This window comes from Parasteatoda tepidariorum, chromosome 5, assembly GCF_982258835.1.
Source record: "Parasteatoda tepidariorum strain Cologne lab strain chromosome 5, Ptep-v5.0, whole genome shotgun sequence".
In the NCBI taxonomy this organism is placed as follows: domain Eukaryota; kingdom Metazoa; phylum Arthropoda; class Arachnida; order Araneae; family Theridiidae; genus Parasteatoda; species Parasteatoda tepidariorum.
Genome location: NC_141759.1, coordinates 6,165,300 through 6,190,413, shown reverse-complemented (window position 1 = coordinate 6,190,413; position 25,114 = coordinate 6,165,300). Strand labels below are relative to the sequence as shown.

The 25,114-nt window shown below is 28.6% G+C and overlaps 1 protein-coding gene across 1 annotated transcript; it reads left to right on the top strand.

Annotated features, from left to right (window-relative positions):
* Positions 1-289: 289 nt before the first annotated feature.
* Positions 290-23,276, top strand: Elp3 (elongator complex protein 3). Its single transcript, XM_043046369.3, has 16 exons — positions 290-552; positions 2,021-2,123; positions 3,272-3,362; positions 4,362-4,409; positions 4,508-4,578; positions 6,097-6,160; positions 8,159-8,227; positions 9,174-9,409; positions 10,133-10,213; positions 11,292-11,418; positions 14,743-14,936; positions 16,210-16,366; positions 18,475-18,647; positions 18,777-18,831; positions 21,856-21,937; positions 23,125-23,276. The coding sequence occupies exons 1-16, from the start codon at positions 531-533 to the stop codon at positions 23,211-23,213; spliced, it is 1,662 nt and encodes a 553-aa protein (XP_042902303.1). The 5' UTR covers positions 290-530; the 3' UTR covers positions 23,214-23,276.
* The last annotated feature ends 1,838 nt before the right edge of the window (positions 23,277-25,114 follow it).

The following is a 25,114-nucleotide window of genomic DNA, read 5'->3' as shown; positions in this document are numbered from 1 at the left end:
AACATGTATTGGATATACAGTGCTTCGGAAAGAAAAATAAAGCGCACCATCCTGAATATATTTTTTTATCTAATGATCATTACCAATTACTTACTAATGATCATCCGATTACTTACTAATGATCATCATAATGACTTCGAGATTACCAATATTTTCCAAAATTCAGAATCTAATTTTTAAGACTCCGGAGTTAAATTTCACGTATTTTAAAAACTGTAGGGTCCTAGCATAATGGGACATTCTCACTGTATGGGACTCGCATATGTGATTGCCCATCAATACAATCCACGCGTGCAAGTGCGATTTTACATACAGTAAGAATGTCCTCTAAATTATTTAAGCACTTATTTCACAAAAGAGCTTGTGACTGAAACTTTCACTTTTCATTACATGTGGTGTTTTATTTGTTTACAAAAAATCTTATCCACGGAATGAATCTAATTTCGATTCTATGTTGTCATAAATTACTGTAGTTTTATATCGAACTGTGGTTAACATTATTCTTAGAAGAATTTCGTTTCCTTTTAACCATGGGAAGAAACAAAGTCAAAGGTGCTGTAAAAATCATTTTGATTTTGCGATTTGAATATTATCAACTGCTTAAATAATACATGTATTTAATTAATAACTATATTGAAACCACTGTTTTGTTCATGGTGATTATTAATAAAATATAAATTATGTGTGTGTATTTGAAAAAATTAAGCTTTGCCACTTGTGCGAGCAAAATTTTTGCTATTACTGAATTTAGTCTTTTCTCTTGAATTAGTTAAATTTACATCTGGAATATTTCCGTTTCGTTCCCGTCAAATAACAATCACCAGTACTCCAGAAAATTTGTTATCGTTTAAAAATTTAAATGTGTATATATAAGCTTATGTAATGTAGAGTTATAAAATTATATATTTATGTATTATTTATATGTATTTATTTAAATAATATAATTATGTGGGGATTTATATTATATACATATAAATATATAGTAAACGATACGAAAATTCTGATCAGATAAAAGAATCATCAGATTTTTTAAAGTTTAAGCCTTTTAATTTTAGTGGTTATACATCCATATCAGTAACTGTTTGCGCCTTCTTCCTTTGCTTAAGGGTTTGTTAATTTGCAAACATTTTAATGAAATTATGTTGTGGTGTGCCTGTGGGTGGCTAGGACTTATACCTTTTGGGTTGGTCACCTTCTGTGATATTTTATATTTGTTTCTCGTCGGCAACATCAATGCCCAGAAGTTTTCAAGGCTTTAGGATTATTTTGGCTTTGCTACCAGTAAGATTATCTTCCCGTTCTAGCATATATTACCACACTTTTAGAAATATTTAGGGAAGTTAAAAACCTTTCAACCTATAGATTAAAAATAATTTAATTCAATGCAAATCTTATTTTTTAAAACTATCGTCTAATTTAAATGTTAATGATTAAAAATTATTAAAACGAAAGATAAGTGCACGTTTCAATCATTTATGAAGTTTTAAATGGCAAAACCTAAAATTACATCAATAGGGAAAGATTCGGTACCTGGGGACAACTGGATAGTAGTGGCACTCGATAAGCTGTAAAAAATCACAGTAAACAGACTAACTAAAATAATTCTTAGCCACATCAGATATATATATATGTAAAAAAAAAAAATTCTGAGTGAAAGCCCCTTTTTTTATGCTATCAAATATCAAGTGGGAAATATTCTCACTTGAATCTCCAAAAAAAGACTAATTTCTTTAGAGAAAGTTCAATTTTTGTTTTTAATTTCATAGCTTCAAGTTTTGTGTTTCTGCATTGATTATGTACGCGTTAGTTATTAAGTTTTTCATCGTTGAAATTAAAAACTTCTAGCATTAGAATAAAAATTAAATTGCATTGTGTGTTACATATTTTATATGCCTTTTAATTTTTTTAAAGTGTTTACTATATGCTTTTTTGGATTTTAATATCATTGTTTGTATATAAACTAAATTGTATTTAAACTTAATGTATAATTTTTTTCTTTCTATTTTCTCTTTTATTGCAGAAGTGAATTTTTCAAAGGATGAGTTAATGGTTATGACGGTGGCTGAAATTGTTCAAGAGCTTATCAAGGCACACAAAAATAATTCTAATATCAATTTGAATAGGTAAAGCTGTGGCATAACTACCACCTCGATTATTCAACATCAATTGACAAGTATATATAAGACATGCTAATTCAATTCAATCTTGGGTACCTTTTGATAGATGGAGGTTGGCATTGTCGAGAAATAATCTCCTCACACAGTATAGTCATCTTTTGTTAAATAATCTTTTCACCCTTTATTAAAGTTATAATCAAATTTTTTAGTGGGATGGACGTTAAAGGAAATTTTAATTTTAAGCAAGGAGATTCTTTAAAGCTGATGGCTTTGCCTTTAATTTGAATTAAAAAGATAGAACCATATAAGTTTTTAAAAATGTGAAATACAAAGCCAGAAAGTTATTGCCTCACATACATATAAGCTGTGCTGTTAATATGTCCAATTGCATAAACAAGGTTCAGAGGAAATTTAGACAGATATGGAAATTTAGACAGATTTTAAGCCTAATTTTAAAGAAAGAATAAACTGCTACAAAGTCTTTTTTTTTTTTTTTTTATTGTTCAAAAGAAATGTGGCACAGCACAATATTTCCTGAAAAAAAAAAGTTTTATGTTGATTTTTTTTTATTTATTAGTTTTAAGTCTGCAAGTTTACGATTAGGACCTTGAGTTTAGTTTTGTAACTATTGCTTTTCTATTCATTTAACACATTTGCTATTTTGTTATTGACTGCTATTTTATTATTCACTGCTATTTTATTATTCACTGCTATTTATTATTCACTGCTATTTTATTATTCACTGCACTTTCTAAAAATATTTTTTAATGGTTATTTTTACTTGGAGAAAATTTCAAACCAAAGGAACTATTTTCTAGTAACATACTGGACTCAGCACCCCTGATAAGTGTTGAATCAAAATTTTAACTTTGTAAAACTAAAGGAGAACTCTAATTAATTGTTGTGAAGCTATATTTTTTGTGGTTGGAGTTTCTTGCACTTATATTATTGTTATTTATTATTTTTGTCGTAAACTAATGTTATTTAGGGATAAATATTGTTATACCTAATGCATAATAGTATAATTAAGAGTTATAAAAGAGAGTGTGATAACAGAAATATTTCAGTGAGGCTATATTTTCTTTCGTACTTATTCACATTATAATTTTTATTTTGTTATTCCTTAAAATATTAAAAATGGTTGTTTATTGCAGGGTGAAATGTGAAATTTCATCTAAGTACGGATTAGAGTCTCAGCCACGCCTTGTTGATATCATTGCTGCCGTGCCTTCTGATTATAAAAAAGTATAATACTTCTATGATTTTTGTTTGTTTTTTCTATCCTTAATTTTTTCTTGTTTACTCAGTAATTTTCCCTATTGTATATTTTTTATTTCAATAAAATAGTTAGACCTCAAATGAAGTATTTTAGGAATTACTTGAGAAATTTTTTTTTACTGCTGCTCCTTCCTTTAATTTTTGATGAGAGTTGAAATGAAATGCTAAATACTTGATGTATACAAAAAGTTTTGTTCATGCTTAATATAGTTTTTTTTGTTCATATTTATTTAATTAGTCATTTATTTACTGTTTTCCATAAATCTGTAATCAAGTACTTCAATATCTATTCTTTATGTGGATGGATTGGGAGTAACTGACTCAAAGTTGTCAAAATTTACCAAAATCAAACAATTTTCACCATTTATTTTTCTTTGAATATATTTTGATCTCATTTAATATTTGTTACTGACTGTAACTGTCATTACCAAATTACACTGTATATTCAGTTTGTTTTTCAAAATAATAGTTATATATATTTCTTGTGGTCTTTTTAAGGCATTGCTTTGTCTTGCTTGTTTGTTTGGATGTTCTGCTTGAAATTTTCATAATGATTACTATTGTTTCTCAAATCAAAACAGTCCAAAAAATTTTCTCTTAACTATTAATTACCACCATCTTTATTTATACTGATTTTATTTACTTTAATAAATCTTGCTAAGTTTTTTTTTTTTTCATTGAACTTTAAAGGCTGAATATACACCTACCCTCAAAAAAAGGTCATTTAAAATTATTGTTGGAAGTGCTCAAACCTCAAGATAAATAATATCACACAGTATCTACAAATCACATGCTCAGTGCTATTTTAGCACATAATTATGTATATTTTTACATAACATATTTAACGTTGCTCCTTCATACTTAATGCATAGTAGTCTAGTATTATTTTTATGCCTCTCACCTTATATCTGTACTGTATAATATTTTTAAGTTCTATTTAATTTATTGTTTCAAAATTTTGTGCAGGTTCTCCTTCCTAAATTGAAAGCTAAACCTGTTAGGACTGCTAGTGGTGTAAGTGCTTAGCAATCTAACGTTAAAATCAACAATTTAAATTTTTTTTTCCTTCAAAATTCATATTTAATGAAAACTATTTATTATATTCTTTTCAGATAGCAGTTGTTGCGGTTATGTGCAAGCCACATCGTTGTCCCCATATAAATATGACTGGTAATGTGTGTGTGTATGTATGGGTAATATTTTTTGTTTAAAATATGCTGAAGTTATTGAATATGATTTTGAGTATGATAATACACTTTTTTTTATAACATACACTTTTTTCTTGTTCAAATTTCAAGAATTTTTGCAATTATATAAATGTGCATGGCACATAACATTTTTGGATTTCTATTTTAATCCTTTTTTTTACTAGACTAAAAATTAAAACATTTTTAAAAAAATGGTAATTTTAAAATAATTTTTGTTGAAAGTAGACGGCGAGGAAATGATTGAAACTAGTTGCAAGAGTTAATCAATTGCTTGCAGACAGTTTTCTAATTGAGATTTTGTATTCACAGAAAGTTTTTTTTTTTAATTTTATCTAATTTTGGTTAGAAATTAGATTGATACGTTAAAAAAAAATTTTTTTTACAAAAATAAAGTTTATTAAATAAAAATTAAAACTATTTTTGAAATAATGTTACAACTGTCAAGAAAAAGCTGTTCTGTTATTCCGCAATTTTGTTACAAACATGGATATTTGAATGCTTATTAATTGATCTTTAATTACATAAATGTATTCAGGTTCAGGGTTTCTGCACACCTTGAAAGTCATGAATTTCGGTGTTGAACAAAATTTGTCATGAAATGTCATGATTTTAACTATTTTTTTAAAAAAAAGTCATGGATTTAGGTCGTTTAAAAATCTAATTTTTAAAATGGAATTTACTCATTCCCCCCAATTTCAATCTGAATTTGTAACAAAATGCCCACTCAGAGTCATATTTGATTAAAATATAAAATGTTTTTATTGTGTTCTTTAAAAATTATGGTGTTCTTTCAAAAAATGAAAGAAAAAACCTAATTTCTAGAGCGAATTATCTTTTAAACTTCTGTGATTTCCGAATTTTTGTTATTATTTTTATTTTATCAATTTAAGCAAGTCAGTCATTGGCGAATTTTTTTTATTCCGAAATGAGAACAGAAAAATTAGGAGTATTTCTTTCCTTTCCGATGTTCAAGAAAAGTATCTTTAGAATGAAATTCTGCTGAATAAAAGAAGAAAAAATTATTTGCTTTTGTATTTTTTCAGCTATTTTATTGCTTCACCTCTTTTTTTACTCTGTTTTTCAAATTTAAAATCTATAAATATGAAGATGCAGAGTATAACAGTTTTGGTCATACGTATCATTTCAATTAATGTTATTATAATGCTTTTTTAAATTTATTGTTGTGTTATTGTCAGAGAAAATAGTAACTTCCTTAAGTGATGAAAAATTCTTTGAATTAGTCATGGAAAGTCATGAATTTGAAAATCTAAAATGTAGCAGATACCCTGTAATGTGAATATAAATGAAAAAAGCCCTTATGTAAATGAAAAAAGCCTGATAAATGCATGTAATAAAAGTAAATAAATTATAATAATAAAAGTAAATAAATAAATTCTTGTTTGACGAAATAAGAATTTTATTTCTTTACTCATTACATTTGTGTTTTTTTTTTTTTTAATTGAGTACAGATTGCTTCTCATTTGTTTTTCTAGATACTGTCCTGGTGGTCCTGACTCTGATTTTGAATATTCTACTCAATCATACACAGGATATGAAGTAAGGCAAATTGGGACTGTTAATTTTTTTAAAATTAAAAACGTTATGATTTTAAATAAGACTGTAATGCTTTATAGAGTTTTCTTTATAACTACTTCTCTTATTTGAATTAAGAGAAGTTATATCGGAAGATCAGTACAGTAGCTATATATATATATATATATTATATACTGTTTTAATGTGGTTGTGAGGAAAAGTATATCATATGGATTAAAAATTGCCAAGCAATTGCTTTTCTTTCTTTTTTTTCTAAGCTTTCTCACAAAATAACCTGCAGAATTGACACTCATTAGTATATAATTTACAACTAAAAAAATACTAATAATTGCTACTATTTGCTATGATTCCTAGAGAATCAACTTTATATTATTTAATCCATTCGAACAATTTAGTTCAACTCCAAACAGCTACAAAAATGACGCTCATTTATTACAACATGCTAACCTGCATTATTCAAGATTTGTTTTCATAACCATGTAATTTTTTTCAATATATTAGTACATATTATGAAATTTTTTTTTTAATCCTGTCTTTTGAATATTATTTAGCTTTATAGAAATTAATTGCAAAATCCTGGCATATGATTTTGGTATCATAGCTTCCAAAATACTTTTTCTATAGTATCATTCCCAATGGTACTGAAACTGTCGATATTAATTTCATTGGTGTGCATGTGACACAAGGAAGCAAAGAAGAGTAATTATTAAAAACATAAATAAGATTTTTATTCATTAAATACAGACCTCTGTGAGCAGCAGTGAGTTAACAGTTATTATCCTTCAAGTAATTGGGGAGGGGAGAGAATTCTGTTGAACACTAAAAAATTCACTATAAGTGTTTCATGATAGAATTTGCTAAAAGTGGCTTGACGATAATTTTCTTTTCATTGCTATGAATACTAAAATATAATTTAAAAAATAAAATGTTAAACAAAATTTATTTTTGATAATAAAAAAAAAATTGCAACCTATAGCTTATACAAAAATATCAAATTTGAATTATTTGTGGCAATTAAAAGCGTCGTCAAACCCACATAAAAAAATAATGCTACCCTAGAACAGAATGTCTTTTGCAGTGTGGCAGCATGAACGTAAAGAAAACTTAATAATGTTTTGTTTTTTATCCAAGAATGCTATGTTTTCTTTTGATCTAATGTGTATAATCAAATTAATTAATCTACTTATTTTCCACCTATGTTCATTTTTCTTTTGAACCGCAGAATTTTCTTCAGTTCTACTTGCAACACTCTGTAATGCTAATCTAATGAAAAATAAATTCATTTTACACATATACCATTCATTTTACACAAAAATAAATTCATTTTACACATATTATTCATTTTATACAAAAAATTGCAGTAGAATATTCGAATGTCAATAATAATTTTCCATAATTCTCATATTATTGGTGTCTAAAATTTTATTGCAGATATGGATGAATTTTAAAGGAGTGAACTCAGGGTAGCTTACAAAAAAAAAGAAAACATTTATTTTTATATGAATCATAAGTTTACATAATTTATGAATGTTATAAAAATGAGTATGTTTTAATAAATTTGATGTTATCTATATTTTCTCATCTTGGTGCATTTCTTTTAATTCATGTTTCTTATAGAATCAAATTGAAATTGTTTGTGTGGAAAATAATTTACTTTTTTTAACTTTTAAATTGTTTTTATCTTCATATTTGTACTTGAAGCTTAGTTGTTAATGAAGCACATATTTCCAAACATACTTTAGTTAATATGTATTATGTTGGCTTTCCTCAACTTAGATATCTTTCAACCTGAAATCGTCTTACAGGACACTATATTTTAACTTAATAGTCAAAATTAAATAATAATCTTATTTCCTAAATAACTCCCTAAATAATACCTACTCTGAGTAAAACAACTAAAGTTTACATTCTGACTGATTCAAGGTTAAATTAAATGAAACATGCAATAGAATAAGGCCATTGTTATTTTTATAAATTTGAGTTGATTTTAACTGTTTTTAGCCTACATCAATGAGGGCTATTCGAGCGAGATACAATCCTTTTCTGCAAACAAGAAATCGATTAGATCAAGTAATTATACAATTTATTTTTTACTATTTGTTATCTATTAGTTTTTTTTTATCTTATAAATAATCAATATAATTTTGTTATTTTTTCTTATCGATTTTAATTTCTCTGTTTCTAAAATTGTGCAAAAAACAAAATAATGTGTTAGAAATTTTACATGAAATATTCTTTAGCTATTATCAAACTTTCATTATTTAGTTAATTATTATCAATTTATCACTGTGATATAATTATGTATGCAAGATGCCTATTATTTTGTCAATGGATAGAACCACTGCAGTATTTTTGACTTTTAATATTTAATGCATTTAGTCTGTTGAGTTGATGTCAAAAAAATGCTAAAAGATATCTGAATTAGAATTTTAAAAAAATTACGAAATCTGAATCTGAAATTAAGTTATATAAATAAAACAAAAGAATTAAAAAAAAAAAAAACGGTTTTTGGTCTTGTGAAAATTATATAGCAAAAATATTTATCTAAGTGACCAAAAATAATACTCAAACGAATAGTGTAACAACTGTTGAAAGCTGTAACTTATTACAGCTGTAGCTTATTATAAACATGATTTAAACCAATTTAAATTATCATAATTTAAACCATCTTCAGTCTGTGTTTGATTGAACCGTTAAAGGGAAACACAGCAAGTTGTCAAAATTGAGAATTTAACTGAAAAAATATGCAAATAAATTTGAAACAAGTAATTAAAGTTTGTTCTAAATAGATGTTGCATAACTTGAAAAAATCTACAACTAAAATGTAAAAAATATTGCAATTTTTGATACCATAAAATTTGTCTCTCTTTGACTTATTGATATCTAGATTTAACTTTAGAATAAATTAAATTTATACATTATTATATTTATTTCTCCTTTTAACAAATTCTGTATTTTTGATTCATTCAAAATGCTAAAAACATCTAAATGTATATTTGTAACATTCTGTTTCCAGTTGAAACAGCTCGGCCACGATGTTGACAAAGTGGAGTTTATTGTAATGGGTGGAACGTTCATGGCACTTCCCGATGATTATCGGGACTATTTCATCAGAAACCTGCACGATGCTCTGTCTGGTCACACAAGTACATCAGTGGAGGAAGCGGTCAAATACAGTGAGAGATCTTCTACAAAATGTATTGGAATTACAATAGAAACAAGACCTGACTATTGTTTGAAAAGACACTTAAGGTAAACTGAATTTCTTTTATTATTAAATCAGTATTTTCAAAATTTAGTTTTAATGATCAATGCAACATAACATCATATTAATCTATATTGTATTAGCAGCAAGTTTTGTTTTCTGAATAAAAGTTTATTTAAACTTTTATGGTCGATAAAAATTTTGATACCTAGTTTTTTTATATCTTAAAATTCGGCATAATTGTTTGTAAAAATTTATTTATATTAAATATTTTCATTTATTTTTTGTTTTCTGCATCTGAGTAAAAAAAAATAGATATCGATCTGTAAATCATTCATATGACTTTCAAATACACCCTACATTCTTACTATTACAACGAATGTTAATGTTGGTTTCTGCAATATATTTTGTAGTTTTTGTGGCCTGCTATCCAAAAGTTATTATATGCATCCCCAATAGCTTGCACAATTTTTGAAAGCACTTACTGTGATATTTTAAATTCTCTTGAAAACAATTTTTGTTTTTTAAAACAGTATATTGCAGTATGTTTGATAGCAGTCAAACAGCATAATTACCTAAATTTTGTCAAAAATTAATATCTACAATTAAGATTTATGTTTCATTCATAAAGTGGCGGTCATTTTTCAAATTAGTTATTTTTCAGATACTCTTGTGTACCTTTTACAAAAAATGAAGTTCATTTAGACTGTTGATCATTCTTTCAAAAGCTGATTGTTATTTTTTTTTCTGAAATTCATTTTGTATTTTAGTGATATGTTGAAGTATGGTTGTACCAGGCTAGAAGTTGGTGTACAAAGTGTTTATGAAGATGTAGCCCGTGATACAAACAGGTTCAATCCTTTTTATTTTTTTATATTCTGATATATTATGTAACCATTTTCTATCTATAGCCATTTGCTAGAATTGATAGGTGCAGATTTTATAATCATTCATCGACACCTTCACAAAATTTTTTTTTTAAAGAAGCTTCCTCTTCACATAATTTAGCTCTTAACAAGACTGACAAATATTTGAAGGGGAAAAAAAAATTTTTTTAAAAAGTCACTCTGCAAATTTTTTTTTTTTCATTTAGATGTAATTTATTAAAATCAATGTTCTTATAAGTAACTTTTAACATATTAAAAAATTGGATCATTAACACTTTTCATTTTTAAGAAATTGTGGCTTTTCTTTAAATTGATAAGTTGTGCCATTTTCATTATCAGTTGATATTTTCAGGTTAGCAAAAACTCCCCAATAGGGCAGTAGGTGTTGCAGATTTTTTCAGTGCCCTCTAATTATTTTTTTTTATCGTAAGTTTTATTTTTAAAAAGCAAACAAACAAAAGGGAGATAATTAATGAGTGTCAGTTTTAAATTATATCTATTGTTTTTAAATAAAAATTAAAAGGTTGAATTGAGGGAACACACCAAAAATTAATGGATTTTTGTCACTTGATTACAGACCTAACTATATAGCTTATTTATTTCATTTTTTTGCTATCATTGTATAAAATTTAATTAAATTTAAACAACATAATATTTTTGTTTATTTTTTTAATATTTTTAACATAACTAAATGTATCCTTGCAGATTTTACTACACGTATTTAGATCAAGCTGAATTATAATAATAATCTCTGTCTGACTCCATTCAAGTTACAGGCAGATTTAGATTTATGAAGATAGTGCTGCAGATGCACTTTGTATATTCTGCTACTGAAGACAAAACCAAACCTCAAAGCAACAACTGTCATGAATTTACATCAACGTTTTTCAAAGATATTGTTATTTGTTAAAAAGTTTTATTTTATATGAATTCAGATTGTTCTAAAAACTGATTTAAAATAATGAAATAGTATTACCATCAATTACCATTTCCTAAATATTTCAAAATATTCTTATTAAACTTACATCTGTTTATCTTGTAGAGGGCATACAGTTAAAGCTGTTACTGAAACATTTCAACTGTCTAAAGATTGTGGTTTTAAAGTTGTGTCTCACATGATGCCAGATCTGCCAAATGTTGATTTTGAACGAGATATTGACCAGTTTGTTGTAAGTGAAAAATATTTTTTAGTCTATATAAAAATAAATGTATTTCACATATAAGTATAAATTACACTATAATTACACTATGTATTTGTATACATGTTTCTGAATTTTTGAAAATAGTAAAATAACTTATAGAATATTTATTAAATTTTCATCGTTTAATATTAAGTTATAAGCTTTTTTGAGATTGCAATATTTAAAATAATGTTCCTGTGTACCATACAGCATGGGTATAGCACGTATAGTTCGCTGGAAATGTATTTCAGTGTAATAAGGTGTATTTCACAATGCATTCTTATAGGTCAGAAATAAGGTAACACCTGGAATTGCCAGGAAATTCAATTAGAAGCTCATTTTTTTAAAGGGTAGAGGAAACTTGCAATACATCAATTCTTTCGAAAAGCATAAAAAATTATGGATATTAGAAGTAATGGTAAAAATATTCAATATGATGTAAAATAAATAATTCAATTATTTGCAAACTAAATCTTTGGTTGAAAAGCAAAGTCAGGGTTCCCACGGTCCTTGAGAGTCCTTGAATTTTTTTTTGCTAAATTTAGGTCCTTGAAAGTGCTTGAAAAACTTCTTAGGTCCTTGAAAAACTTGATAGGTCCTTGAATTTGTCCAATACTGCCTGCGGCCCTTTTTATAAAACACCCGCGGATCTTTCTCGTTCTTTCTGTTTTGTTCCCGAGCTCTCTCACGTGGTTTTTAACGCCACCGTTTCTAACCGGGCCTAGCGTCTTGGTGTCTGCCAAGCACGCGGAGCACAGCAGACAATCAATGGGTTCGGGGCGAAGACTCCACTTCATCTTCTGTCGTATATGCTTAGATCTTCTTTTTTCTTATCGAAACTGGAATACTCTCAAATTTCGTAACAGTATGTACCTTGTAGTTTTCAATAAATTTGCCGCTTTACCATTCGCACTTGTCCTTACGTTTGCGTCATTTCAAAACTTTATTGTAAAGCGTATTCGCAAAGGCACAGCTTCGTATTTGTGTTATGTAGTTTAGACTAGTTATGCCTGGGAAGTGGTTTTAATCCCCAATGGATGGATAATCAAGCTTATAAAGAATGGATTTTATCGATGCCCGAAAAGAAGTTCAGAGCCAAGTGCCGATTATGCATGAAGGAGATCGATATCGCGAAAATGGAAGAATCTGCTCTGAAATCACACATGAAAGAAAGGTAAAACAAAAAAGCAGTCTCATGCTTTGAGTTCTCTTTTTCCAAAGACATCAACATCTAATTCATCTGGTGTAAATACTCCTTCAACATCATGTGCCCCATGTGAAACAGAAACTTTAGTGGCCGAGGTAACATTGTCTTCTTATCTGGTCAAAAGGAATGTGCTTGATGCTGAAATTATCTGGAGTCTGAAGTGCATCACTAGTAATTATTCATGTAACTCCTGTGAAGGGATTAGTAAATTGTTCTCCAAAATGTTTGCTGATAGCTGTATAGCGAGACAATTTTTTTGTAGTGCCACAAAGTGAGCCTATTTGGGCTCCTTTGGATTGGCACTATACTTCAAAGGGATTCTTATAAATGAGCTGAAGAATGTTGATTGCTACACTGTACTCTTTGATGAGACGTTAAATCAGTCTCTACAATCTAAGCAGATGGACATTATGGTAAGGAATTGATAATAAAGTTTGCACTAAGTACCTTACCTCCCAATTTATGGGTCATGGAACTGCAGAAAATATTTTGTCCCCTTTTTACAAATGCATGGATGATGGTTAAAAGCTCTCTAAAATACTTCAATTATCCATGGATGGACCCTATGTCAATTGGAAATTCTATTAGAAGCTTCAGTGTGAATTAAAAGAGAAATATTCCCACCAGGTCATATTCATTGGCAGTTGTGGATTACACATAACGAATAATACTTTTAAACATGGTGAAAATGGGATATGTTCCTTCTAATTTTTATTTTCAGAAAGAATTGTTGCTGCATAACATTTAGAGAAAGTTGTGTAAATTATGGATGAATAATTTCAGAAACGATGTTTAATAGAGGAGAGGAGGGGGTTATGGAATAGTCATGGAATATGGAATACCTAAGATTTAGCTCTGTCTTTCATGCAGCCTTCACATGGAAATACACAGGATTAAAGGATTTCACCATTAACACCTCATTACCATTAGTTATAGATTGTGCTGAAAATGATTTTGTGAATTAATATGTAAAACCAGTAGGGTTGTTTCTAAAAAAATATAAATTTTAGTCCATAATACATATACTCTCTTCTCTCTATATAGGCAAAGCATTTAGGTATTATATTTGAAATTAATTATTGCCACAACAAGCATTGTTGCTTCTAGTAAAATAGAAGAGAATAATTTTTAAAATTGGTCTTAGATTAAGTTCCTTGAAAATTTTGTTGAGGTCCTTGAAAAGTCCTGGAAAGTCCTTGAATTTCAATCTCATCATAGAGTGAGAACCCTGAAAGTTAGATATAGTTGTTATGTTAAGCAATTAACAAATTAATAATATTCTTTAACACACATGTAATCTCATTTCTGTTTGTTTTGGTGATAATGATAAGCTAATGTTCCACTTCTGTAGTTGGCAAAATAAAGAAATTTTTCAAGTGGCTGTTTGTAGCATTTTTTACTGTAGCCAATTTTTAAAACATGTAAGCATTTTTTCAAAAGTTTAAAATTTAAAACTACTAATTCGCAGATAATTTGCTAAAGGCTTAAAAAAAGACACCTGTCATCAATTTTTTTAATATAAATGATAGATTTCAATATCTATTATTAGCAGTTTTCTTCTAATTTTCTTCTTATACATTTTTTTTTTTATTTCTGTATGAAAAAACCTGCCAACTTTTTTTTAAAATTTCTTGGTGATGGAAAGGAGACTTAAAATAAAACAGGCAAGAGCAAACTTTTAATTTGGGAGTTTATACACTATTGAAAAAAGACCGCACGAAACAAAGTTCGTATCATAAAATATTGTTAACAGTTCAAGGTTCAATTCTAAAATGAAGAAAAATTTTAGTGAGGGAAGTGTGAAATAAAGAAATTTTAAAAAAATATTTGTTATAATTCAACATTTAATAAAAGTGATTTATAAAATGCGTATGGGATACCTTTTTGACGAAAAAAGTGGTAATCAACGGTCGGTTTTTGGACAATTTTATTATCGCTCTTAGTTAAATTTTTTTTATATTATATGGTTTTGCTATGTGTAATAAATTCATTAAATTTTTATAATTTAGAATAATATGTTATTGTTTTATGACATGAGTAATCCTTTTTCTTTTTCTTCTGTATAATTTAAATTAAAATATTTGTTTATTTAATTATTTTGGTAGCAATTCTTTGGTGACCCCGCATTCAGGGCAGATGGTTTAAAAATCTACCCGACTCTTGTGATAAGAGGAACCGGGCTGTACGAGTTGTGGAAAACCGGGAGATACAAGAGTTACCCTCCCAGCACACTCATAGACCTCATTGCTAAAATCTTATCTCTAGTACCACCTTGGACTAGAGTATATCGTGTACAGAGGTGTGTATTATTTTATTTTATAATTGTGATTATTAATGGAGCTTCAACTGTCATTCCCATTTCTTTGTGTTATTTATTTAATTAATGACATCAAATTCTGAGCTTTGATTGCAAGGCATTTTACCTTACCCTTTGTATAAAAAAAAAAGTCAGAACTTTTGCTTACTATAATTCAGTTTTATGATCTATAATTTAATTCTGAAAATAATTGAATATACAGGGTTACCATATTCGATAATAAATAATTCCATTGATGCCAATTTTTTCGAATTTTTACTAAAGATTTTGTTTTTATATTTAAAGTGAATGTCAAAATACATGCTTATTTCTTTAAATTCTTGCATTCATAAATTTAAAACTATTTTGACCACCACTGCACATTTAAATAAATGATATGTATAAGAACCATGTGTTTTAAATTCTAAAAAAAAAGTATGTTAGATATTTTTGTCTACAGTTATAATTCTATCCTCATTTCACAACTACTTGCAAAAATCATTCTTGAAAAATCAAATTAAGTTGGCAGGTCTATAAATTTGAAACATTAAACTGTTTTACTTATAAAAATCTCTGTCATCAAAATTATGCATTAAAGGTTCTTATTGAACTCCTTGATTTTTGTTTTAAAATGTTGGCTTGCCTTTTACAGCAGTGCCAATTATCATAATTTATCAGTAATTATTAGGATTTTATCGTTAAAGATTACAGCTGAGTAAAATTATATTTGGGGCGGGGGGAATTTCTGTAATACTTTGTTTAAAATAAGTTCTTTTCTTCTTAACTATCAAGAGTTATAAAATTTTGTTTGCAACTACCCTATCATTTCTACTTCTAAAACAATTCTAAAAACAATAATCTCCATCTGAAACAATAATCTCAAGCTCAAATCTGAAATGCAGTGAGCAAAAATTTTTAGTGGTTCAAATGCAGGATGATAAAAAGGTTAAAGGGCTTATTTAATCAAAAACTAGAACATTGAATCTAAGTAATCAATTTAATTTTATAATGAATTATAAATTTTCAGTGTTGTATAAATTTTAATTTAGTACCTTTATCAGTGTTACTTTTTTTTAAAAATCTTTATAGTAAATTTAGGCATTTATTAATACCATGCACATGTATAAAATAAAGTAGTTTATGCACCTCGAAATTGTGCTAATTTGAGATGACTGTATTTTATTTCTGTGTTATTGTACTTCTGATTACTGATAGCTTATTTGGAAAGTTTGCACATGTGATGCTATGATAAATAATTATGTTTTCTCTTAAAAAGGGATATTCCGATGCCCCTCGTGAGTTCTGGAGTAGAGCATGGCAATTTGAGAGAGTTGGCTCTTGCAAGGATGAAAGATCTTGGCCTGAAGTGCAGGGATGTCAGAACAAGGGAAGTGGGAATTCAAGAGATTCACAACAAAGTCAGACCTGACAAAGTATGTACTGCATTTATTAGTGAATTTCATTAATGAATGTCATTATTAACAATTCATCAATGATTCATTTTGTAAATATATGACTGAAAATCTTAACATTGTAAAAAATTAGTAATATATTTATATAAGAGAGAGCAAGCAGAGAGAGGCATCCTCTTAAGCATTTTTTGGTGTGAACAATTTGGTGTGAACAGTATCATGGGAAAAACTTTTATTCTTTCTTACCTCCGTTACAACTTTTAAAAAAAAGGAATAGTAAGTCCCGGCAAACCTAGAGAAGTTTCAATTACTGGGGGGGAAAATATCAGAATGCAAACAAAATTATTGGGAGAGAACTTCTCCATTGCATAATCCTAAATTATCATCTCATAACTTATTTTTATTTTGATATTTTAAAATTTTCTTTTGAGCATTTGAAACTTCATGGCTTTCTCTTGATTTGTCTGAACTCTCTTTTTCTATAGTTAAGATTACTTATGTAGGTGAAAGAGAATTTGAAACGAAAAGTCCCTCCTGTGGTATGGCGTCCTCTTAAGAGAATGTTATATTACAAGAGAAATCCTCCATGGCAAATTCTTTTTCACCTATATAAGTACAGGAGGCATAGCTTTTTAAAAAAGTGCTTAAAGGTGCTTATTTTCGTTTTTTTTAAAGCCCTTGAAGGTACTTTTTTCATTGGGTGTTTTTAAAGAATGCTTAATTTTCACTTTTCCAAAATAAGATTTTTTTTTCTTCACCAAATCAATTTTTGCCACAAATTTTGCAAAAAGTGGGTTTTATGTTGTTTTATTCTACGCTTTCACAATTCGTTCAACCACAATCCATTTCTGCATACCATTGGTCAGTAGCGTTTGAAAGGGCCAATCATTTTAAATGTTTGATGAAATACTAAAGGGGCCGAATGTGCATATACGGAGCGTGATTCGGTAGGGAGGATTCTTGCATTCTCAATTTCAGGCTTGGTTTCCATGTCCTCTGAAATCGACTGAAAAATCTCTCGAATTTTTGCTTATCAGGGGGACAAACGAAACAGTGCCAATATTTTTTCCCTAAAAGCAAAAGAAAATTTTATTTCTCTTGTTAATTTTATTTTCAACCCTTGCTACTCAGTTTTGTAAAGCAACATTGAAGACTTAATGTATGCAAATAATCTAATTACCATCACTGATTTAAAAAAATTCCTTTCAAGGGTTTTTCGAAAGCATTGTTTTTACAATAATTCTTAATGTTTTACTTAATTTGGCTACCCCAAATCATTGTCATCAATGACAAGCATATTGAACTAAATCCCAATGTCTACTGTTACTTTAAAACTTTGATTAAAATGTTTGAGCTCAGTAATTTTTGAAAATTTCATTTCAATTATAGTCCCCTTTACATTATACACAGTGTTTTCACTACAACGCGAGAATCTCGCATATTTTTTCTTTTCTCGCAATAAAAAATTATTACCGCGAGAAATTCGCGCATTCTATAAATCAATTTCAAAATTCGCCAATTTCTCGCATTTTGGAAGAAGCTTCGAATTACGCCATTTAGAATAAAATCCGTTTAACTTTTTTTCCTGGATCTTACATTATTTTCAACATCTGCCCCATTATCTAGCCTCCCTATTTACCAGTATTGTTCAGAAATTTTTCGAACAACAGAACACAACCACGGAACCCCTTTCAGAACACATTTCTCTGCAACCACGTGTTTACCGTAGGTAAGGTTTCTTCATGTAAGACGTTCAAATTTTTTATGCACTTATGTAAGATGGACAAATATCTTGTAAAGGCAAAATCTTCTATGATGATGCACTAAAAATATTCAATGCTTTAAAAAATAGAAGACGTTAAAATGTATTATAATTAAAGAAATGATTTTTTTCCAAGAGTTTTTGTGTTTTTTTAGTTTTTAGAAATCTCACTTAACTTTTTGAAATCTCACCCTGTTTTTGAGAAAGGGTGAGAAATCCTCACCCATTTTTTTTCTATGATGAAAACACTGATACAGATTTATAACATCAATAGTATATATTTGAAAAGACACATATAGTTGAATCATCAAAACATGTGTATATCCTTTGATACATATTAAAATCTAATTTTTTTTCTTTGGCTCAGATTGAACTGATTCGTCGAGATTACGTAGCCAATGGAGGTTGGGAAACATTCCTGTCCTACGAAGACCCAGAACAAGACATCCTGGTCGGCTTACTTCGCTTGAGAAAGTGTTCAGACGACACTTTCCGACCAGAGCTGAAAGGTGGTGTCTCTATAGTTAGAGAACTTCATGTGTATCCTTTAAATATATATTTATGTATTTCAGTAAAGTCGTAATTTTGATCATATATATGTAGTTGTTTAATAGCACTTTTTTGTTTGCACTTTATTGTTGAGTATTTTGTGTCCTTAATTACATGTAGTTATGGAAGTGTTGTTCCTGTAAGCTCTAGAGATCCTACCAAATTTCAACATCAAGTAAGTTTAAATTTTCATCTTTTTTAACAATGCAATCATTCTAGTACTAATATTCATTTATCATTTAAGTTTTTCTTTAAATTCATACTATTGAAATATGTAAATATCTAAATCAAAATCTAATAACCAACCAAACCAAGGATTGATGCATAGAATAAGTCTAAAGGTTGTAAATAAAATTTAAATTGTGCCCTTTTGTGCACAATTTGTTTTTAATCTGTTTTAATTAGCCTTTTTACTATATCCTTCTGAAATCGAGAAAGGGATTAGGAATAGCCTGGAATAATTTATAAGCAATGTGTCTGATAAAAAGTATCATTTGTCCACCATAATTAATACTGAGACATAGTTGACAACTCTTCTAGTTTAATTGATCCGTCATAACAATGGTTAAAACTTCTGATTATTGTGAAGGACCTTGGTGCCAGCTCGAACTGATGGATATCAGCTATTGGATGGATAATTGTTGGAATCAGTTCAAATTGATGAATATCAGCTATTGAATGGATAGTTGATGGATATCAGCTTTTCTGGGAACATATGGCAGCTTGTGAGCAAGGTTGACTGTGTTGATTGTTGAAGTGATGATTCTTGATCACAAAATTGTGGAACCGTAACCTCCATACACCTGACTCACAAGAAGCTTTTGCAGTAATGAGTTTTATAACTTAATCAAAAATAACTTTTGCTTTTGTTTATTTTATAATGTCTCCTGAAGCAGGAAACAAAATCCTTATTTAAAATAGATTTTTACACTTTTTATTGCTTGCTTGAGTATTTAAATTGGAATAACTTTTAAATAATAAAACAAGCCTTATTTACTGTTAACTTGAAGTTTTTCTTTACTTTTTTTTAATAATCATAAACTTAGTTTTTTTTCCCCTTCTCATGTATGACTCTATTTTAAAATTAATTATAAATAACTTTATAACTTCTGTCATTGAATAAAATGTTTATTTCTATCATTCAATGTTCTGAGTTCAAAATTATATGAAACATAATTAAATCATTGCAATTAATTTAAAATTATATTGATTAATGCTGTATAGTTTTTGTTTTTTGTTGACTATAAAAATTCTTGAAATTCCCGTTTGTTATATTATGCAGTAGTTATTATATAATTTATATTATTCCATAAATACTCCAGGATTTTTCCTTTCCATGTTGGCACCTATGTATGATGTGTGAACATTTCATTTAATGAAATTATTTACTATTCTGCTAAAAAATATTTAAAATTAATTAAAAATGTTTCAAACTACTCTCATTTTGTTTTTACGAAATCCAATAATTTTTTAACTGAGATGCCATTAATAAGCTAGTCAAAAGTTAACCTTTAGGCTCTTTCATATTTTAACAGAATTTTTTTTACCTTTCTTGTTTAAAATGCACGCTTTTAATCAATGAATGCATAATTAAATCATTATCTTGGTTGTACAATTCATTTATCTTATTTAAAATGTGAAACACCAAAGTTATTTAGATAGGGGAAGGTGGGGTAACACTGGGTACAAGATTTAAAGGCCTGTTGAAGCTAAGCTGTCTGACCTAGAAACTGTTTAATCAAAATTGTCTTTATTTGGTTGTATCCAGTGTATCATTCATAGGTAAACTACTTTTTTTATGAATGTTTTTTTTTTTTTTTTTTTGAGAAAGTCAAACTACTCGATTTTACTCCACTATTGAAGTTAAACCAGGTACACATGTCAACCCTATGGGACATTCAGAAATATTAGAATTTCAGTGAGAAAGTAGCAGACATTTCTATATTGTATGACAATTTCATGAACTTTACAAGTGGTGTAGTCATGGCCGTACTCAAGGAAAGTACTAAAGAAAAACAATTGTCCAATATCTCTGGATGGTTGAGGTCCCTGCTAAAATTCTTTACAAAAATTTAGTGTAAATTTTATTTTCTCAAAAAAAAATTGCATTTCTTTATATCGATATAAAAACTACAATTTTGTATAATGGGTCTTCAAAAATGCTACAAAATATGAAAATAAGGCTTCTTGTGCTTTGAGAATGGGGCCTGCAATAACTTTTATCCTGGGACCTGTAAAACCTTTGCTCAGCCTTAGATTTATCTACTTCCTCTGCAATGCAGCTGTAGTGGGCTCAACATAAACGCACATCAAGAGAGAGGGGCAGGCCTAATACCCAGTTTTATCCCACGATTAGAGATTGTCGAAGTGAAACAGGACAGTCTTACTTATTGAGCTGCATCCTTATTGTTTGTTTGGGTATGAATATTTGGTACACTTATAATAAGCTTTTATAATTTTAATGGTCAATTAATAAGGATAGTTAAATAACGAGAACATCAGTTAGTTGATAGAGTAAAATAAACGTATCAAAATAGACGCAGTGAATGCACGCAGTGCAAAATAGACGCAGTGAAAAATAGACACCCTCCGACAGCAGCCCCAGTCTTTTGTTCTTGATGGACCTGCGTAGGCGTCAGAGTGTCTCACAGTACACATCGAAGTAAATGGTTTTTCTGTGCTCGAGGAAATTGGATAACACCTCGCTGCACCTCAATCGTCGAATTTTGCAACGCGAGCGCCATCCAGTCCTCATACGAACTGCCGCATCAATTGGACGCCGCTTTTGATAAGAGCCTCAGCTCTCGTATGCGGGCACCCGCGCGCACTCCGATCCCAGTCAGAGACTCCAGTCGCATCCCGAGATGTCTCGCTAAGTTCTCCCATAGTGGAATATGCAAATATTTAACTGTTATGTTTTTATGTCGTTTCGTACCTTTTCATTTGATCACTTCTTGTATATCTATATATATTTATTAGCTTTTGATATTGTTGTGGTTTATTACTTAATAACTTGATAAAATTGCCATTGGATATTTTTGATTAAATCTAACCGAGAAATGCCACTCCCACCACATTTTAAGCTGTTGGTCGAGTTATTAATTCAACTTCGTTTTTATGTTGTTCTTGTACATGCCTATTTAAATGTATTGTTCTCTCGAATGAAAATGTAGACTCTATTAATGCAATCCATTTCTAGGGTTTTGGGACACTTTTGATGGAAGAAGCAGAAAGAATAGCCTCACAAGAACATGGTTCACATAAAATAGCTGTCATTTCAGGTTAGAATTTTCATTAAGAATATAGTTTCTTTATAATTTTTAGATTTAAATGAATGACCCGATTCCGGAATCGTTGAGACAAGTTTGGGAAAATAAATTTTTCCGCATAGTAAATTTTTTTAGAAGAACAAAGAATAAAACTCGCCATATTCATTAAAAAAGCTGATAAGCAAATAAAAATTAACAGCATTTCTCATTCCCGAGGACCTGCACACGAAGTTGAGCACTTTACGGTAGAAAAGTTTAATGGGCACCATTACTGTGCACCCTCAGGTCCTTGCGCAGGCTAATCAAAGTGATCACCCGCTTATTTGACCACAGCCAGTGATGCTTTGCATCGGTGTTCTACTGAGAACTGTGCCTTTACAATCAGTTCACTGCAATATTAAATTTGTTATTTTAAAAAAATTCCTAAACTTAAATTTGTTGAAATTTTATCCATTTTTATAACACTTATTGTTCATCTATAGTTTGTTCCATTTTGTCCAATTTCTGATCAGGATGGGAGGAAATAGGTTTTTAGTAGGAATGAAATGCCATCCTTGGTTTGAGCAGATATAAGAACAGTTAACATTAAGGGATTATAATAGAATAAACTTTTAAATTGTTGAAATGAATAGACAGACATTTTTTACTTCTTATATGTTTTAATTTGATTCATTATTTCAAAATTTTATCTGCTGATTTAAATTTATTTGCCAGCAAAATCAGAAAGAAAAAATAATAATAATAATCAATAAATCAGTGTATTTTAATAAAAAAAGTTTTTTTTTTATTTCTTTTTTAAAACCAAAATGTATCATAAAACTCAAAATTATTGGGATAAATTTGCAATAGCTTTAAAAAGCCAGAAGTTATCATAAAACTCAAAACTGTTTAAATAATTACAAATAGTTGCAGGGCTCAACTTTTAGATTCCCGGCGTTAAAGTCAGGATTTAATTAATAAACTTTTTTCCTGTTGGTTATTAATATTAGTAACACTGTCAGCTAAGTAATCACATCTAATAAAGTCAAGTGGATGTAGCGAAGAAAAGTTTCACAATAGGACAAGTTTGTTTATTCATTTAAACACGTTATTAAATAAGGTTATCAAGAATTAAAAAAAATCTTTTGCTTGTATATTAGGGAATTTGGATATCTATAATTTTTTTTTCTTTGTTTTAAAACTATTACTATTTATTTTAGGAGTTGGCACCAGAAATTATTATAAGAAACTAGGCTATGAATTGGAAGGTCCATACATGTGTAAACAGTTATCTTGTAGCGAATGTTGAAAAAAAAAACAATTTTTATTTAAATTGTACATATTTATTTTAAAATAAAAATTATTGTTGTTACTTTTGGTTTCTTATTGTAAAGAGAATTTTTACATATTTATTTACTATTGTTGATTTCATGCCGCGCTGTGAAATTATACTCTATTTAATTTAATGAAATGTGAGTTATGTACAAATTAAATAATGTTCATTTAAAAACTGTTAATTGTTTTTAATTTTGTAATAGAAATACAATTGAACTAATATACACTAGGCTGATTTATTATGTGAAATTAGTAATTTGCTGTTTAAATCAAGATACTTGTCAAATTTGAGTTGGCGTTCATTATCCAAAACAAAAGCTGCTGTGTAAATAAATCTGTGTGCATGAGTCACCTGGCTTTTGTCAGTTTTTAAAGAATCTTATTTTGGCATTTTGCTAATTTTTCAAAGAGAGCATGTGATGTATTGCATTAGGCAAATGAAACATATGTTAAGATTGGTTTTATATTGAATAGATAGAGAAGCCTTTTTAGTTACAACTCCAAATTACATTTAAACAGATTTTTAAATGCTGCTTTAACTTTAATTTCTGAAACCTGATCATCCTCCATAAATTTGGAATTAATACAAACCCTAGTTAGGTTGCTTTGTTTACAGTAAAGATGGTATTAACACACTGTTAACTCGTTACTGCACTTGTAATAACTACTTTAGTTTATGAAATGCAAGACAATATAGAATATTCAGTAGTCGGAAAAACTATATTATTTTTACTACTGCTTTGTGTCATGTACTGACTACAAACTACTTAAGGAACCGATCTTTGCTGGAGAAATTAATTTGCACCTGATTAATTTACACATTATGTTCAAAATGGTTTTGAATAAAAAAAAATTTAAAAATATTTATTTGTGATTACGTTAGTCATTTTGTTATTCTATCTAAAACATTTTTTTTTTTTTCGAATTTATTCATTTAGTCTTCAACTTTTTACTCTCTTCTTAACAGCGAATATTTAATTGAGGAAATTATCCAATACTTGCGATTTCGTTAAGTGTTTACTGCTCTTTTATTTCCTCTCAGAAATAAGGTACATTGAAAATATATTTCCATCCTTTGAAATAACATCACTGTTTTGCGAGTGTACACATTCGCATGTGAAAGTGTGACTAAAGTAATAAATTATCAATAGTTTAAATATTAGTTATGCGTGACTCTTGTACATTTCAAAGGGGCCATAAAAAAACCTCTACAGTATCTATATTAAAACTGTACTGTATTGTTGCAGTTTTAATAGGTACAAATATGCTACTTTGTACCTATCTTAGTATATTAGGTAGTTATTAAAACTGTTCCAGGAAGAGCTTAGTACAGGGGTGGCGAACCTTTATACACCAACGTGCCATTTTTTCTAAAAAATTGTTTAATGAGGTCATAGACGTGCCGTCAAATAATTTTGACTTCGTGATTATTAGGAAAATAATAATACTTAACACTATCAACTCAAAACTCTTTATTTACATTGAAAAAAAAATACATTTTGACATGTCTTAAAACAACTTAAAGTAACATCAGTGTGACTTCTGTTGTTGCAAATTCGATGACAAATAACGTATAGTAGGTTGTAAGATGTTAGTTTAAGCAGGACTGTTAATTTTTTTTTGCTAGTTGTTTATTGTTAGCTTGTTTTTTATGGTTATTAATTGTTTTTTTTAGCATTAATTGTTAATTTTTTATTAATAATTGTTTATTAATTTGTTTGTTTTTGTGCATTTTAATTTAATTGTTACATTTGCTTCATAGTGTAATAACATTCGCGTAATAGCAATTAATTGTGTAATAACAATTGTGATCGGTGGCGTGCCCAAAATATTGTGTCTCGTGCCATATATGGCACGCGTGCCATTGGTTCACCA